We start from the raw sequence: 18455 nt of genomic DNA, 5'->3' as shown, positions 1-18455 counted from the left end.
TCATCTGATCTCCGGCCGTATGTCTTGGACACTCGGGTGAAGAGAGGGGCTGAGCTGTCAACTGATCACCATCTGGTGGTGAGTTGGATCCGCTGGCAGGGGAGGAAGCTGGTCAGACTTGGCAGACCCAAGCGTATCGTGAGGGTCTGCTGGGAACGTCTGGCAGAATCCCCTGTCAGGGAGGTCTTCAACTCCCACCTCCGGGAGAGCTTTGACCGGATTCCGAGGGAGGCCGGAGACATTGAGTCTGAATGGACCATGTTCTCCACTTCCATTGTTGACGCGGCCGTCCGGAGCTGTGGCCGTAAGGTCTCCGGTGCTTGTCGTGGCGGTAATCCCCGAACCCGGTGGTGGACACCAGAAGTAAGGGATGCCGTCAAGCTGAAGAAGGAGTCCTACCGAGCCTGGCTAGCTCGGGGGACTCCCGAGGCAGCTGACGGGTACCGGCAGGCCAAGCGGACGGCAGCCCGGGCGGTCGCGGAAGTCAAAAACTCGGGTCTGGGAAAAGTTCGGGGAGGCCATGGAGGAGGACTACCGGTCGGCCTCGAGGAAATTCTGGCAAACCGTCCGACGCCTCAGGAGGGGGAAGCAGTGCTCCGCCAACACTGTTTACAGTGGAGGAGGGGAGCTGTTGACCTCGACTGGGGATATCGTCGGACGGTGGAAGGAATACTTCGAGGATCTCCTCAATCCCACTGACACGCCTTCCGTCGAGGAAGCAGAGGCTGAGGATTCAGAGGTTGATTCATTCATCACCCAAGCTGAAGTCACTGAGGTAGTCCGGAAGCTCCTCAGTGGCAAGGCACCGGGGGTGGATGAGATCCGCCCTGAGTACCTCAAGTCTCTGGATGTTGCGGGGCTGTCGTGCTCTGCTCTGCAGCATCGCGTGGCAGTCGGGGACAGTGCCTCTGGACTGGCAGACCGGGGTGGTGGTCCCTCTCTTCAAAAAGGGGGACCGGAGGGTGTGTTCCAACTACCGGGGGATCACACTCCTCAGCCTCCCGGGGAAAGTCTATTCCAGGGTGCTGGAGAGGAGAATTCGGCCGATAGTCGAACCTCGGATTCAGGAGGAACAATGCGGTTTTCGTCCTGGCCGTGGAACGCTGGACCAGCTCTACACCCTCCGCAGGGTGCTCGAGGGTGCATGGGAGTTTGCCCAACCAGTCCACATGTGTTTTGTGGACTTGGAGAAGGCTTTCGACCGTGTCCCACGTGGCATCCTGTGGGAGGTGCTCCGAGAGTATGGGGTCGGAGGCCCTCTGCTGAGGGCTGTACGGTCCCTGTATGACCGGAGCAGGAGCTTGGTTCGCATTGCCGGCAGTAAGTCAGACCTGTTCCCGGTGCGTGTTGGACTCCGGCAGGGCTGCCCTTTGTCACCGGTTATGTTCATTATTTATATGGACAGAATTTCTAGGCGCAGCCAAGGGCCGGAGGGGGTACGGTTCGGGAGCCACTTGATTTCATCTCTGCTTTTTGCAGATGATGTGGTCTTGTTGGCTCCCTCGAGCCAGGACCTTCAGCATGCACTGGGGCGGTTTGCAGCCGAGTGTGAAGCAGCTGGGATGAGAATCAGCACCTCTAAGTCCGAGGCCATGGTTCTCGACCGGAAAAAGGTGGCTTGCACCCTCCAGGTCGGGGGAGAGTTCCTGCCTCAGGTGGAGGAGTTTAAGTATCTTGGGGTCTTGTTCACGAGTGAGGGGAGAACGGAGCGCGAGATCGACAGGCGGATCGGTGCGGCGGCCGCTGTAATGCGGTCATTGTATCGGTCCGTCGTGGTGAAGAAGGAGCTGAGCCGAAAGGCAAAGCTCTCGATTTACCGGTCGATCTACGTTCCCACCCTCACCTATGGTCATGAACTCTGGGTCATGACCGAAAGAACGGGATCCCGGATACAAGCGGCCGAAATGAGTTTCCTCCGCAGGGTGGCGGGGCGCTCCCTTAGAGATAGGGTGAGGAGCTCTGTCACCCGGGAGGAGCTCGGAGTAGAGCCGCTGCTCCTCCACATCGAGAGGAGCCAGCTGAGGTGGCTCGGGCACCTGTATAGGATGCCCCCTGGACGCCTCCCTCGTGAGGTGTTCCGGGCATGTCCCACCGGGAGGAGGCCCCGAGGAAGACCCAGGACACGCTGGAGTGACTACGTCACTCGGCTGGCCTGGGAACGCCTTGGGGTCACCCCGGAAGAGCTGGAGGAAGTGTCCGGGGAGAGGGAAGTCTGGGGATCCCTGCTCCGACTGCTGCCCCCGCGACCCGACTCCGGATCAAGCGGATGAAAATGGATGGATGGATGGATATATATATAATATAAACTATCCCCCAAATTAAATATATACCATATATACCCTATACTAAGTTAGTTACAATATAACGATCAACACTATTCTATTTATCGATTTATCCCTCCTCATCCTCCGTTAACACACTTCCTCTTCCCTATACTTGTTTAGAAAAAATTTCTTGTACCTTTTTTTAAACAGATTTATATTTGCGCTTTGTTTTATTTCTGTCTCCAGACTGTTCCACAAAGTCACCCCACAGCTCGATACGCACATGCTTTTCATATTTGTCCGAACCCTTGGTTTTTTAAAGTTTAGGTCTCCCCTTAGATTATATCCCCCTTCCCTATTCCAATTGATTATTTCTCGCTTTGTACATGATTTGCGCTGTTCTGAATTTGACTAGATCCATAAATTTCAACATGTGTGTGTGTGTGTGTGTGTAGGCCTATCACCCAGGAAGAGATTACCCTGCGCAGAGAAGCTGCTAGACAGCGCCATGCTGACCGGATGACAGCTGGTCAGACAGCAGCAGAGAGCCACAAAGACCCCTCCATGCCACAGAAAGACCAGGCTGAAGGACTCACAGGTAAGGTTCCTTATGGTTGGATCAAGCTTCAGTCGTTTAATGTTTCACACTCAGATGAACAAAAGATGTAAAGACACTCAAATAAAAGTTAGATGGGGTGCTTGGCTGTCGAGTGGTTAGAACACATCCCATGTTGGCGTAGTCTGAAGTGGTGATGTCCTGTTCACCCTCTGACTGAGACCATCTCTCTCCCTGCTTTCCTGTCTCGCTTCACTGTCCTAAACGCATAAAATGTCAAAAAATGAATGTGCCTTTGTATTTTTGTGTCTATCTGCTTTTTCTCTGTCAGCTCAAACTGAGAATCTGACATTGAAAGACTTGAAGCCAGAGGAGGAAGAAGAACAGAGGGAGACCTTCGTAGCTTTTGCTCGTGTCTACAGCGGGGTGGTCAAGAAAGGACAGAGAGTGTTTGTGCTGGGACCAAAGTATGACCCCGCCCAGGGCCTGAGCATGGTAAACACACACCTATCGATCAAGCTTTACCTTACCTTGTTTTTATTTGTTTGGCCCAGTCAAATAGAAATACATTTAAAGCTACAGACACAGATGAACAGGCCTCTGTGCTCCTGTGTTCACCTGGTGGAGCGCTCACAGCAGCCTGTTAAAGGAGAAGTGCCGTTCTTTACAACCTGGACCTTATTTCTGACATAGAATCCAGTGGTTTACTCACCCAGATAACGTTGGTGTCACTAGGATCCTTCAGACGATATTTAGATCCATTTGAGTGGGTTGGGTGGTTAATGGCTCCTATTTCCCGATTCAATTCAGTTATGATTATTGAGGTCTGTAGCACTGCGTTATGTAATACAGCTCGTGTCTCTGCTCCGCCGTTCTAAAAACAGCTTTTACCGACAATTAAAGGTAACGAACCTACTGCTATGACTATAGGGATTATTCAGTTCAATTCCCAGATTCATAATTTCAACACTAGGTCAGCAAATAAACTTCATCCCACTTTTTTCAAGTTTACTTTCTCTTAGTTCTCAATATGATTTAGAGGTCTGCACTTTTGGAATTCATTACCAATCCACCTTAGAAACTGCACAAGCATAAATTCATTTAAAGGGATAGTTCACCCTAGAATGATATTTCGCTCATTATCTACTCACCCTCATGTTGACTAAGGGCTGGAAGAAGTTTCAGATTCCTCCGTGGCTTCTCTGAGTTACAGGGGGTCTCGGCGTAGCAGTGCATGTCCATATAACGGTTGCAAAGGGACACCGGAGCTCTTCGTAAAAAAACACACACAAAAAAACATCCAAATACCTCCATGATGCTCGTATGTAATGTCCGTCTTGTGCTGAAGCCCCAAATTGCGTAATTGTCCCGAAAAAAATTAAATAAGTCTATATTTTAAGCTTGTTTGTAGCGGAAGCTTCTCGAAGCTCCTCTTCCTGGTCCGTCCAATTCTCGCGTGATTTGCGCCGGCGTCAGTATGCGTCAGTGCGGTTACTGCGAATCACGCGAGATTTGGACGGACCAGGAAGAGGAGCTTCGAGAAGCTTCCGCCACAAACAAGCTTAAAATATAGACTTATTTAATTTTTTTCGGGACAATTACGCAATTTGGGGCTTCAGCACAAGACGGACATTACATACGAGCATCATGGAGGTATTTGGATGTTTTTTTGTGTGTGTTTTTTTACGAAGAGCTCCAGTGTCCCTTTGCAACCGTTATATGGACATGCACTGCTATGCCGAGACCCCCTGTAACTCAGAGAAGCCACTGAGGAATCTGAAACTTCTTCCAGCCCTTAGTCAACATGAGGGTGAGTAGATAATGAGCGAAATATCATTCTAGGGTGAACTATCCCTTTAAGAAACAAACAATTCACTTTCTATTGGCCCAGTTGAGCACTGCATAATCCACATATTTTCTTTACATCACCACACAATATTGCTTCTCTCCCTCTCTCTTCTAATTGTTTTATGTTGCTCTTCACATTACTGTAATTCAATTTATGTTGAATGTTTATCTTTTCTTCAGTTGCTGCTGAAATGTCTCAGGAGGACATGGTGGTCTTCTAGCAGAGACTTTAGACACATCTCTATATTTACGCTATATTCTCTCATGTCTGCCAGCTGTCGGAGAGTTGCAGTGCCTCAGACTGTGTGCCTGAGGTGCCTCATCTCTCCTGTTGTTCCATGGACAGCATCTACCTGCTGATGGGCAGAGAGCTGGAGGAGCTGGAGGAGGTGCCAGCAGGAAATGTCCTGGGTGAGTACGTCCGCTTCTTCTCTCTGGCTGCTTTGTTTGCAGCTTCTTCAATGCTTTGTCGGTCAGATTTTGGGTCACTTGTTATTCAACATGGTTAGACATCAGGAATCAGGTGATCAGATGGAAGCCATGTGTAATTAAAGGATAGCTACCATTTTTTTTACTATCTGGGCCTTATTTCTAGCATAAAATACAATCATTTACTCACCCAGATAACTTTGGTGTCATTCCGACGAAATTAGATCCAGCCAAGAGCCGCGTTTATCCGTATAATGCGAGAACACAGGGCAGCGGAATGCAGCCTCTAAATAACACATTATCTGACGCGAAACACATTCATTTCACCAATAATTTGTTATGATAGGCTAGTGCTAATCCCCTCTGAGTCCGGGGTTAGCTGTTATCAACATCCAGGGTCTGTAGGTTGACCTACTAACCTCTGACCTGGATGATGTCATCTCTGAGCGCCGCTCTGGTCCGTTTCTGCGTGTTTCCAATTTGTCAGAACAAAATGAGCAGCTGGATGAAGTTCAGCTTCCACAGGCTTCCTCTCCTCAGCCTGGCTGGTTGAGCTATAAATGGACCTGAATGCTGAAGCGGAACGATTATTATCAGAATGAGCCGGGCAGCGCTCCCTAACACTATGGAGATGGATTTTGTTGTCACAGATGTTCTTCTCCTCTGCTCTTCCAGGTATCGGTGGTCTGGAGGAGTTCGTCCTGAAGTCAGCCACTTTGTCAACCTCCCCTGCCTGTCCCCCCTTCACCCCATTCAGCTTTGATACGCCCATAGTACGGGTTGCAGTAGAACCCAAACATCCAAGTAAGTCTGAAATTCCATAAATATTTTACGATAAAGTTATGGTGTAATTTTGGTTTTAAAATAGTCAATTCATAATAATGTATAACATTACCCTCCATCCACAATCAGTGTCTGGCAACAGAGCAAGCCTCTGATATATATGACTGATATAGTAAAAAAGTGAATATTATCAGCACATTTTATGTACAAACAGCATAGTATTAACAGTAATAATGAATATAATGTGTGACAATAATAATATAATAATAATCTGGAGGCTCCAGGATCTCTGACCCTACCTACATTTTTTTTTTCATGAGTGGCCCTAATATTCTTCCGTAGCTATGTATGTATGTATGTATGTATGTATGTATGTATGTATGTATGTGTGTCTATCTGAAAGTTGGCAAAAATGTAAACATCTGCTTAGATTGGAGGACGTTTTAGTCATTAACTTGCTGTGGTTATGAATTTTGTATCCCTTAAAAACTCATGGCGCTTTAAGTGCACTGGTACCATTTTTTCCTCATGTGTCACATTACAGTATGTTATGATCATTGAAGCGATAATATAGAAAAGCAGATGCATTATTTTTCTGATCTCTCTGTGTGGCCGTCAGGTGAAATGCCGAAGCTGGTGCGTGGCTTGCGGCTGTTGAACCAGGCCGATCCCTGTGCTGAGGTTCTGATCCAGGAAACGGGAGAACATGTTTTGGTCACCGCTGGGGAAGTTCATCTGCAGCGTTGCCTGGACGACCTCCGAGATCGGTCAGTCTCTGTGTGTGTGTGTGTTTGTGTGACATCCCCAAAAAGACCTGCCTCTGCTTCTCTTCTCTTTTTTTTCATTTTCCAAGTCAGAAAGAAGAATCTTGTCCAGTTCATTTTTGTCTCATCTTGTATCTGGTACTGAAACTGTGCTTCTCAATATTGCATCCACTTGCCTCATCTTAGATTTTCAACTTCTACATTTTTTTTTCTGTTTAAGTGAGATTGTCTATCTATCTATATCTATCTCTCTCTCTCTCTATATATATATATATATATATATATATATATATATATATATATATATATATATATATATAGATATAGATATAGATATACGGCTCTGGAAAAAATTAAGAGACCACTTCAAAATGATCAGTTCCTCTGGTTTTACTATTCATAGGTACTGTATGTATTTGAGTAAAATGAACACTTTTGTTTCATTCTATATCCTACTGACAAATTGGAAAGAAAAATATTGTCATTTAGAGCATTTATTTGCAGAAAATGGCAACAGGTCAAAATAACAAAAAAATATAGTGTTTTCAGACCTTGTATAATGCAAAGAAAACAAGTTAATATTCATTTTAAAACAACACAACACTACTTTTTAAACTTAGGAAGAGTTTAGAAATCAAAATTGGTGGAATAATCCCAATTTTTAATCGCAGCAGTGTTTTTTTAATTTATTTATAATCTTTCTTCCTCATTAAATATGATTTGGTTCAGGTGATCAACTAAGTAGAGTGAGGTGTGCTTGTGTTGGAGTTCAATAGACACTGGAATCGATGATGGCTGCCATACATGTAGAGAAGCTGATTTATTAAGAACATTTTGGAGTGGTCTCTTTATTTTTTATACAGTCTAAAAAATATATCACTCTAAAAAATATATATATATATCAGTCTAAAAAAATAAAAGCAGTGCAATTGTATTGTATATATGCTGTACACTGAGCGATGTTCCATTATTTCATGCCCTAATGACGCTGGCCGACTGACTGATTAAACATGTGCAACATTTTAAGGCAGACATCCCAGGACCTGCCCAGTAGGTGGCATCTGTGTTCAGGGATGAGTGCAGTTTGTGCAGTACATGGGCCATGTCCAGTACAGGACATCGGTCAGTTTCAACAATCTTAAAGCATGTCCTTTAACGTGTAACAAAACCCCGGTACAGTACAGTACATACACTGAACCCCCCACTCTGACTGCCACTTCTTCTTCTTTCTTGGTGATGTTTCCACCACTCAGGTGGGTCAGTGTCTGTCTCTGCCTACAGTGACAGCAGATAGATCTGAATGCATCGCCAAGAGGGCACAGAATGCTTCTCATGTTCGACCCCAGGTCGTGTTTCTGCCTTTAGCAGCAACTCATGATGGGAATTCTGTCTCTTTTCACTGAGCCAGATCATTTGACTCACCAAAAACAGCCAGCTCTCTAATGACACTTCATTTGACCACATCGTCCTTTTATAGTCCAGCCAAATTAAGCACTGCTCTGACCTGTGATTAGTAGATGTGCACATACAGTATATTACTGAAATTACCACATAAAACCACATGAAATCACATGATAACACACATTAAATAATAACATGTTCATGTGTGTTCAATTTTTAAATCCTACATTCTTTAACATAACTAATTGAGTTCAAGATCTGTTGGCAACTTGATGTGTAATGTGTAATCTTTGGCCATTCTCCCAGAAAATCTCTAGTTAATTTAATCCTAGTAGAGGGGATCACTGATAGAGGTACAATAATACTACATTTTTTTCCCATATTGAGCCATCTTGTGTTTGTATCATCTGATAAAAATACTGTCATCACTTGTAAATGTGACGCGATCCAATAATGTTTCAAATTGGGATCTCGGAAGTACATTCATTTTGATGTAAGGGGAAGTGTAGCCCAGTGATTTAAATCTTTCCTAATTTTTTCTACTAAATTTGTATAATTGGCTCGATATAGATTAAATTCAGGGGGTGTATTTATTCCCAAATGCCTAATGCCATCCCTAGGCTATCTAAACAAAAATGAGGTTTTCAATCGAGGAGAAATCAAATTATTCATAGAATGCTAAATGGACTTGCACTTAAATAGTGCTTTTCTAGTCACTAGAGAGTGCTTCCGTTCTTGAAACATTTATTTTGTAATTTGAGTAAAATCCAAATGTCTCAAGGTACTTCATTAAATTAGGGACGCTCTTTGCAGGGTCAGAGATATATGCAATTAAGTCATCTACATATAGCAACAATCTGTGCTCCTCCATTCCCCTCAATACCATTTATATATATATATAGTATATCTAAAAACAACATGCACCGACATGCATGGACAATTAATGGTAATGAGCCTACCCCATGACTATAGGGATAATGACAATGGGTGAATTTACCAAAATGTTGAACTATCCCTTTAAGTGCACTTGTCAACACTGTATCAACACATCTCTGACACTGTCACATGGCTGGCCAATAGCTGTCTGAGCCCTTTATTGGCGAGCAGCCTGACCTGCAGTGTGTTAGAACCAGGTCAGTGTTCAGCCACCAAGTGACTTTGACTTTGACATCACGGCCCCACAACACGAAGGGGATTATCTCCCTTTTTTTTCTTTTCTTTTTTTTTTACCCACAATTGGTTTATCGTATTTGGCAAAATAGGGTTACATATAAAGTGACTGCGGACACTTTTATGATGGTCTTTTTACTGTGTTTTAAATCATCCTCAGCTGAGTGACAGAGGGAGAGAATTTATCAGGAGCAGGGTCAGTGAGCAGCTGGGATTACATGCTCTCTGTTGCTCTCCTTAACTGGATTAGACGAGCATGTGTCTGTATATGTAAGTTTGTAAGTAATGCCATGTCAGCCCTGAACACATCCATAAGCACAGTCTAGTTCCACTAAGGCATGACCCTGAGGAAGCCAAGAAGCCTCGGTGTTGTTGAATAAAGAGTTAGAGAGCCTAATGAGTGCATGTTCCAACCTGTCTGGTCATGACGGACCATCTGCTTTGTAACAATAAGCCAAGTCACACTAACTGAAAAAAACTTTTTTATTTACTTCATTTGCTTCATTTTTAGTGCAGCTACAGGAATAATTCACTTTAAAGGAACTTGAGGCAGGATTTGTGAAGAAATACACATGCGTTTAAAGTTTATTTTACTGCTAATGGATGATGAAGCGTTCAAAACCAAAAAGAATGAGTCCACTCGCGTGTCTCTCTGTTGCCTTCAACAGGCTGTGTGCTGCATAATGCGCGGCAACTCTGGGTCCAAATTTCCCACGCTGTCCTGCGGATGTGACGTCAAATGACACTGCATGCATCACCCATTAGCAGTAAAATACTTTAAACGTATGTGTATTTCTTCACAAATCCTGCCTCAAGTTCCTTTAAACTAAGATTTTTTGAGAAAAAAAAAAGGAAGAAAAAAAAATCAGACTATGAGCCTAAAGATCTACCAAGCAATGGTGGAGCAGAAATGTGAACTGTTGAAAAAAGAAAAAAAAAAAACTCTTTTTAAAAGCAGCCAAACCCTCCTGTTCAGACAGGGGTTTGGCGAGTGTACAGTGTTTAAATCCTGTGCTTGGATCTGTTTAATGTATTGAAATATAGCATCACTGTCATCATTCAACATGAGTTTGACTTGTCTTTTTAAAGGTTTGCTAAAATAGAAATCAGCGCATCAAAACCCATCATACCATTCAAAGAAACGGTAGTCCGCCCACCAAAAGTGGATATGGTGAATGAAGACCTGGGCAGGCAGCAGAAAGTAGCAATCATACACCAGGTGAGTCATCATCAGCTTCAACCGGTTCTCCAGAATGTTCTGTGCTGAGCATGTTGTGTATAGGTAGAGGATGTCTTTTACTGTGTTTTACATCACCAGAGTGGAACAGGTAGAGGTATAGTGGAGCACAGAGCACATTTGTTTACTGATCATCTCCTAAACTCAGCCTCCAACCCTTTAACTGCCTGCTCGACCATTTGGTTGAGCTCATTTTGGGTCACTATAATCTCAATGCGAGGATTGCCTAACTTGGTTCAACCTGGTTAAGCCATCTCTACCACTCGGTTGAGGTACGCTGTGCTCTAGAAATCCACTAGAGGGCACTTTGTTCTTAAGAAATAGTATTCTTCTTCACACCCCCTACAACCAGGAAATCCGAAACACAAATTCATCTGCGACATGTTGACCGTTTTCAGTAAAAATTTGAAAGGTACGGGACAGTTTTCTGATATATTATATGTGTTTTAGAGTCCTTACTAAACACAATTATGTCACTTGATTCATCTAAAAACCTAAATTAAATGTCTATTTTTTTTTTTAAAACATGTTCAACCAAATGGTTGATTTGTTGCTTGATGGTAAATGTAGCAAATTAACCTAATGTAAGTAAAATTGACTAAAATGTACCAGAAATGTGACTGTTGTGTCCCAAAAAACATGACTGTTGGTGCACCAACACAGACAAGGTGTGTTCAGATATTAGAACGGGAAATGAAAATTTTTTCTATTGTTTTGCAGGATTTTCTTTTCCCATTTGAATGCAAAAATTAATGTTTTGCACTGTTACATATAGTCAGAAGTGTATTGAATGTGAGAATTCTGTGCTGCACACAGATATGGTACAGATGGGAAAATTAGAAATGCAATATTTCCTTTTCCTTTTCATGGTTGTAATAAAAACCAGAGGTGTTTTGTGGCATACTGAAAGAAATAGAGTATATTCAATACCCCAGACATTTTTTGTTGTTTATTTCTTCATAAATTAGCATTTCATGTGAATTTAAAGGGATAGTAGCATTTTTTAAAAGTGGGGTTGTATGATCTAGAAATAGCCCCTAAGTACTTTAATTGCAGTAGAAGACTCTCTGCACTCCCTCCGTTAGCAACGCCAGCCCATAGCCCTGCCCAGAGATTTACAACATACATTGTTGTGAACAGACCCAAAGAAACTGCCTATTTTCATGGCCTAAAAGAGGTTTTACCTGAAAAAAAATACACAGTTCCATTGTTCGCTATAATATATTTTTTTCCAGCCCTTCAAAGTGCAGGAAAAACAGTTTTTATTTGGAGCTAACCAACTCACGTATCCCTCCGCCCATGGGTTAGCGCCCACCGATCAGCAGTTGGTTAGGTCCAAATAAAAACTGTTTTTCCTGCACTTTGAAAGGCTGGAAAAAATTATATTATAGCGAACAATGGAAATGTGTATTTTTTTTTCAGGTAAAACCTCTTTTAGGCCGTGAAAATAGGCCGTTTCTTTGGGTCTGTTCACAACACTGTATGTTGTAAATCTCTGGGCAGGGCTATGGGCTGGCGTTGCTAACGGGAGGAGTGCAGAGAGTCTTCTACTGCAATTAAAGTACTTAGGGGCTATTTGTAGATCATACAACCCCACTTTTTAAAAAAAAAATGCTACTATCCCTTTAATCTACTGTCCCTGGTATTTGTATGAAGTTCTGTACTTAAACCATTAAGTGATAGCTCAACCGTTTGGTAGAGATCAATATTTTAAAAACCACAGGGTCTGTTGAAAAAAAAATCGTTGATTGTGCTTATGATTCACCTAAGGGAAAAATAACTGCAAAGAAATATTTTTTTTCACTGGTTTTTCGCTGGTTTCTTCTTGGTGGGGTTGTTAAAGCGTTAGGCTAATATTTTTCTTTTCAAATGATTGGTGTTCAAACATGTCAGTGTGTATGTATCTGATGCTAGGTGAAGGAAGAGGCCTTGCAGGGGCGTTCAGCAGACACGCTCCATGTGGACTCCAGTGGTCTGGTGACCCTCACCACACCCAACAGAATGGCCACCATCAGTGTCAGGGCGATCCCTCTGCCTCAGGGTAAGACCTCAACACACACTAGTCAGTTTAAAGACCGCAGTGCACATCAGCTGTTTGTTGTCCGCCACCGTGTCACTAATATTTGGTTAAAGGATGTGTTTGCAACCCTGTAAAAAAACAAAACAATTGAATTGAATTTTCTTAACTAATTAAAGTGCCTTTCTCTTTCATGTGGGCTTAATCTCCTGTTAGCCTTCATTTTCCCTGGGAGAACAGACTACCTAGTTCAGCAAACAGTCTTTCTGGACACAAGGTGTATGGTGTAACGGTGGTTTTAATCTGTGGGTGAAGTGTGACCTGCACATTCACCACGCTGTGAAATAATAATGTAACGTTAAGAGAGTTGTTTTCAAGGCAATGCAGCCGGAATTACATTCCAGACACGATGCTGACTTCAAAAATGCAGGTCGTAATGTTACATACCGGTAATTATACATTTTATTATTTCATAGCGTGGTGAATGTGCAGGTCACAACTTGTCCACCAGAGCGTTTTGGAGTTGTTGGATTGTGTATTTGATGAGGGAAAAGCAAAAGTACCACGCGCCTCTGTTGCGTTAACTGCAGCTCACGTCTCTGCCCCACCGATCTAAAAACAGCTTGCACCGACAAAAGGTTAAAGGTAACGAACCTACTCCTAAAACTATAGGGATTATGGCAATAGGCAAGGCAAGGCAATTTTATTTGTATAGCCCGTTTTTACAAACAGTTTGTCTCAAAGGGCTTTACATGGCATCGTAGCAACATCCTCTGTCCTTAGACCCTCACATCCACTGAGGAAAAACTCAGTGGAAAACCCTTTTAACAGGGAAAAATCGGAGAAACCTCAGGGTGAGCAACAGAGGAGGGATCCCTCACCCAGGACGGACAGACGTGCAATAGATGTTGTTACAGATAAGAAGACAGTTTACAGTTTGTCACAGAATGTGTGGAATATGGAAGTGTTAGCAGGAGTTGATGAAGGCAGTCTCTGGTGAGGGGGGGAGCTGGCCAGCTCGATGGGAGGACTGGGTGGTAGACTGGTCCATGGGAAGGGAGGGGCGGCCGGTCTAGCAGCAGGGGAAAGGGTGGGAGGGGGGGCGATGCAGGCGGCGGCTGGTGCAGAGAGATGGAGCTCCGGTGGATCTGCGGAAACACAGAGAGAGTGCGAGACACCAAGGCCAAACTACAAAGTACAGCAGAAAATGACAGTTCAAAAATATACTGAGGAGTGGAGAGGAGAGGAGGGGAGAAGAGGAGAAAGGAGAGAGGGAAAATGGTTCAGAGCTACCTGAACCAGCCCTAACTAAAAGCCCTGTCATAAAGGAAGGTCTTAAGTCTAGACTTAAATGTAGTTAGAGTGTCTGCCTCTTTGACCCATGGAGAGAGCTGGTTCCACAGTAAAGGAGCCCGGTAACTATACAATAGGCCGATTGGCCAAAATGTTGAACCATCGCTTTAAAATGGTTCAACACTGTTACTCTCCCCCCTAAATAAACAAAGGTTCAGACAAAGACAGAAATTTCAAATGAAAACAGAAAATCATGACCAAAAAAACGAGGGAAACAGGTAGAGGAGGGAGAGAGCACCCAAAAGGATGAGCGAGAGAAAAAGTAAAAGTGCATGGAGTGACACATATAACATCATTATATTTCTCCAAATTGAACTAATTTTCACAACAATGCTGTTGATGTTTGTCTTGTCAGAAGTGGCCTCTCTGCTGGAGAACAGCTCCAAGCTGATTCGTACTCTGGAGCAGGTGAACATGTCGCTGAGGGAGGGGAAGCATCTGGACATCAGCCTGGGGACTGTGGAGGCTCTCATCCACCTCAAGGAGCAGCTCAAGAGCCTACTGCAGGGGAGGAAGTGGAGGAACGCTGTGGACCGAATCTGGGCTTTTGGCCCTCGCAGGTAAGCACTAGGGATGGGCGATACGGACAAAAAAATGTATCACGCTAATTTCTGCCATTTATCCCGGTAACGATAAAAGTGACGATAAAAAATACCAATTCACCTGTACTGCAAAACTGCAATGACTCAAATCAAACAAGTTTGAAATGTGAGAACAGATTCAACATTTATTCAAATGCTGGAGCCTCGTTTAGCAACGAGCTCCTCGCTCTCAGCTCCGCCTTCCACCATGTTTGTTATTGTTCTTCACGTGAGCCAAGAGGTCAGGTCTGCACGCAGGTGCCTGTCACATGAGCTGGGCTGCGAGTGTGTGGTTGCACACAACGTCATCAAACGGGAGTAAATCTGAATACAATAAAGTTAAAAAAAAACAAAAACGTCATCAACTGGAATTTATCGTTATTACCGCGATATGACAAATTCTTATCGTGGGGAAATTTTTTGACGGTATATTGCAAACGGTAAAATATCCCAGCCCATTCCTAGTAAGCACACAGCAATACTCAACACAAGAAGAGCATAGAACAAAGTAAATGGAGCCCTTAGGCAGCCAAATGTCTGACTCACGCTGACCCACTGGCCCTAACACACCTGTCTTCATGTGAAATAATTCATCTACACTGAATGGGTCTGAGAGCACAAAAGACGCTACATCTGAATGCCCACCCCCACACACACACACACCCAGGTGGCTCCTTAAACTTTTGCACATCGTGATTCGGGTACCTGGGCGTTTCCTTATCCCAGCGCATTGACTCATAGGCGCACACAAACAGAGACTGAGAAATATAATACTTGTCAACTATTAGAACTCAGTGGCGGGCCGGATTGGAAGAACTGCAACACAGAATGTGAGATAAGTGCACTCTGCTCTTGGTTATATCAACATACACTTGGACCTGCCATCTTAGTGAAATATCCAAGTAGTTCAGATGATAACATTAACAAATATGGCCATCAGGGATCAGGGAAATGGTCAGTTCATTTCTAACTGGACTGATGAGTTGAGCTTCATTTCACCGGACTGCATCAGCTAAAAGTCACAAACTGTCTCTGTCTCTGTCCCTCACTGAGGAGATGCTGCTGTCTTTGTAATAAGCTGTTGGACATTTAGCAGAGAGGTTTACCAGTCTTCTTCACCATGTTCCTGTTGTTGTTTTTAGGTGCGGCCCCAACATCCTGTTGAACAGCGTGGAGGGCTACGAGCGGCCCTCGGTGTGGCAGTGTCTGAGCGAGGCCAAAGCTCAGGCCTCCGTTTTACGAGACTTTGACAACAGCATCGTCAGCGGCTTCCAGCTAGCAGCTCTGTCAGGGCCCATGTGTGAGGAGCCGCTCATGGGGGTGTGCTTCTCCTTCGAGAGGTGGGACATGCAGTCTTCAGTTCCACCTCAGAACGCCCACTCTGTAGAGGAGGACTCTCTGTACCAGCCAGATCTCGGTGTGGGTGAGACGTCAACAGAAGCTGGGGGCCCGGCTGGGGGCCCGGCAGCGGGGCCCAGCCAGGCAGCGGGGCCCAGCCAGGCAGCGGGGCCCAGCCAGGCCAGACTCAGGCCAGAGGCAGCGTCTGCAGACTGCTACGGGCCGGTCTCTGGACAGCTCATCGCCGCCATGAAGGAGGCGTCCCGCCACGCCTTCCAGGCTCAGCCACAGAGACTCATGGCCGCCATGTACACCTGTGAGATCATGTCCACCGCTGAAGTACTAGGTAAGACAGCACTGGTGACAAACTGCTGCTGCTTCTTCCCATATCCTGTCAAGTCTGTTATAGGGTTGTTCGGTATACCGGTACTAGAGTGGTACCGGGGTACTGACGCATTTAAAACGGTACCATACTGGCTTAGATGGGACCGGTACTTTCATTTAGCGCCGCCGGCAGCGCTGACGTCGCCGCGTGAAGTCGCCGCATTGTAATTTGCGGGGGCAGAATCAATTTGGTCTACGTATGGGAAACAATAGGTGTGTGTTTGAGTAACATGAACGTTTGTGTTTCATTCTATAAACTACTGATAACAATTTATCCCAAAAATTACAACTGGTCAAAATAACTAAAAAAGATGCAGTGTTTTCAGACCTCAAATAATGCAAAGAAAACAAGTTGATATTCATTTTTAAACAGACCACTAATGTTTTAATTTAGGAAGAGTTCAGATTAATATAGATGTAATTTTAATCCTGCAGCAGCAGTGACTGTTTACTGATTTACTGATTATTTACTGATGCATATGTTATAGTTCTAAGATTTTCTATTAAAATAAAGCCAATAATGACATTTTTTGTGTTCTCTTTTTATTTTGGAAAAGTACCGAAAAGTATCGAAAAACATGTTGGTACCGATACCGGTACCAAAATGTTGGTATCGTGACAACACTAGTCTATTATTACTGAAATACGAGACAAACAACACAGTGGACATCGATGTATACACAAGTGAACAAGGAGTATCTCTCACTGCTACCTAGACACACAAATAGCCTATGGTGAAATCTTCGCTTTAGCAATTTCAAAAATAAAATAAAAGTTCCATATATTCAGAGTTGCATTCCATATATTCAAAGGTTCACTCAATATATTCAAATATTAAAGCAGAAGTAAGCGTAATGTTTGTGTTAATATAAGTCTTAAATAGTTGTATCTTCCGACAGCAATCACTTATATAGAGTGTTTGGTCTGAAACACGGGTCTGTCAGTCACTCTGCTCTGCTCTAAGCCGAGGAGAAAACTTTCCTTGTATCCTACAATCTTTATCCAATGAGGAGAGAGAACGGCATAAAGGGGCGGTCCTCTCTGTGTGTGCAGCCAAGGGATGCGCGTGAATGTGGTGACGTAGGGACGAGGGCGGGGACTGCTAACTCCATCTGCTGACAGGAAGTTAGCCAAAACGACCGGATCGCTTACTTCTGCTTTAATTTCCTGAACGGCATGCCATAATATACAGTATATATATATATACAGTATATATATAAACATATAAACAAGACGACATCATTGCATGTTGCCTGGCTGGCAGGTGATGGCCCTGTCTACAGACTCTACACACTGTGTTGTTTTCTGTAGTCGTCCTCCTTCGTCTGGTTTCACCTGTTGCATACACCTGAGCTTTTTGCTGTCTCCATCCTTAAAGGGATAGTTCACCCTAGAATGATATTTCGCTCATTATCTACTCACCCTCATGTTGACTAAGGGCTGGAAGAACTTTCAGATTCCTCCGTGGCTTCTCTGAGTTACAGGGGGTCTCGGCATAGCAGTGCATGTCCATATAACGGTTGCAAAGGGACACCGGAGCTCTTCGTAAAAAAACACACACAAAAAAACATCCAAATACCTCCATGATGCTCGTATGTAATGTCCGTCTTGTGCTGAAGCCCCAAATTGCGTAATTGTCCCGAAAAAAATTAAATAAGTCTATATTTTAAGCTTGTTTGTAGCGGAAGCTTCTCGAAGCTCCTCTTCCTGGTCCGTCCAAATCTCGCGTGATTCGCAGTAACCACACTGACGCATGCTGACGCCGGCACAAATCACGCAATTTGGGGCTTCAGCACAAGACGGACATTACATACGAGCAGCATGGAGGTATTTGGATGTTTTTTTGTGTGTGTTTTTTTACGAAGAGCTCCGGTGTCCCTTTGCAACCGTTATATGGACATGCACTGCTATGCCGAGACCCCCTGTAACTCAGAGAAGCCACGGAGGAATCTGAAACTTCTTCCAGCCCTTAGTCCACATGAGGGTGAGTAGATAATGAGCGAAATATCATTCTAGGGTGAACTATCCCTTTAAAGGCCTCCTTTTACTGGTGGACATAAGTAACAATGTCAATATCAATGATAATAATAGCAGTAATGATAATAATAACAATGCGTATGGACAGAGAGAGACAGGCACAGAGGTTTTTCTTGTCAGATCTGTGGAACTTGAAGTATCTTTATCACTTTTAATCACAGAAGTCCATCATGCTCAGGCTATGGTTTAAACTGTAGTCTTGCTTTTGTCACAGCTGGTAAAACAGTCTAATCTGATGTTCTGCTGTCTCTGTGTTTGTGCACATTTTCCTTATCCTGCATCTCTGCCTATAT

General features: G+C 44.1%; 1 protein-coding gene across 1 annotated transcript in view; it reads left to right on the top strand.

The window, feature by feature from the left end:
- efl1 (elongation factor like GTPase 1) overlaps positions 1-18455 on the top strand; it is a 32158-nt gene that overhangs the window by 11797 nt on the left and 1906 nt on the right. Inside the window, exons 12-20 of the mRNA XM_085771394.1 lie at positions 2720-2862; positions 3152-3315; positions 4944-5079; positions 5773-5901; positions 6500-6647; positions 10305-10434; positions 12367-12493; positions 14178-14382; positions 15546-16087. Coding sequence (XP_085627520.1) covers positions 2720-2862; positions 3152-3315; positions 4944-5079; positions 5773-5901; positions 6500-6647; positions 10305-10434; positions 12367-12493; positions 14178-14382; positions 15546-16087 — 1724 coding nt within the window. The remainder of the gene's footprint in view (positions 1-2719; positions 2863-3151; positions 3316-4943; positions 5080-5772; positions 5902-6499; positions 6648-10304; positions 10435-12366; positions 12494-14177; positions 14383-15545; positions 16088-18455) is intronic.

This window comes from Trachurus japonicus, chromosome 3, assembly GCF_045865225.1.
Source record: "Trachurus japonicus isolate A0001 chromosome 3, Traja_1.0".
Classification (NCBI taxonomy): Eukaryota; Metazoa; Chordata; class Actinopteri; order Carangiformes; family Carangidae; genus Trachurus; species Trachurus japonicus.
The sequence above is the reverse complement of the archived record's forward strand: the minus strand, read 5'-3'. Positions and strand labels throughout refer to the sequence as shown.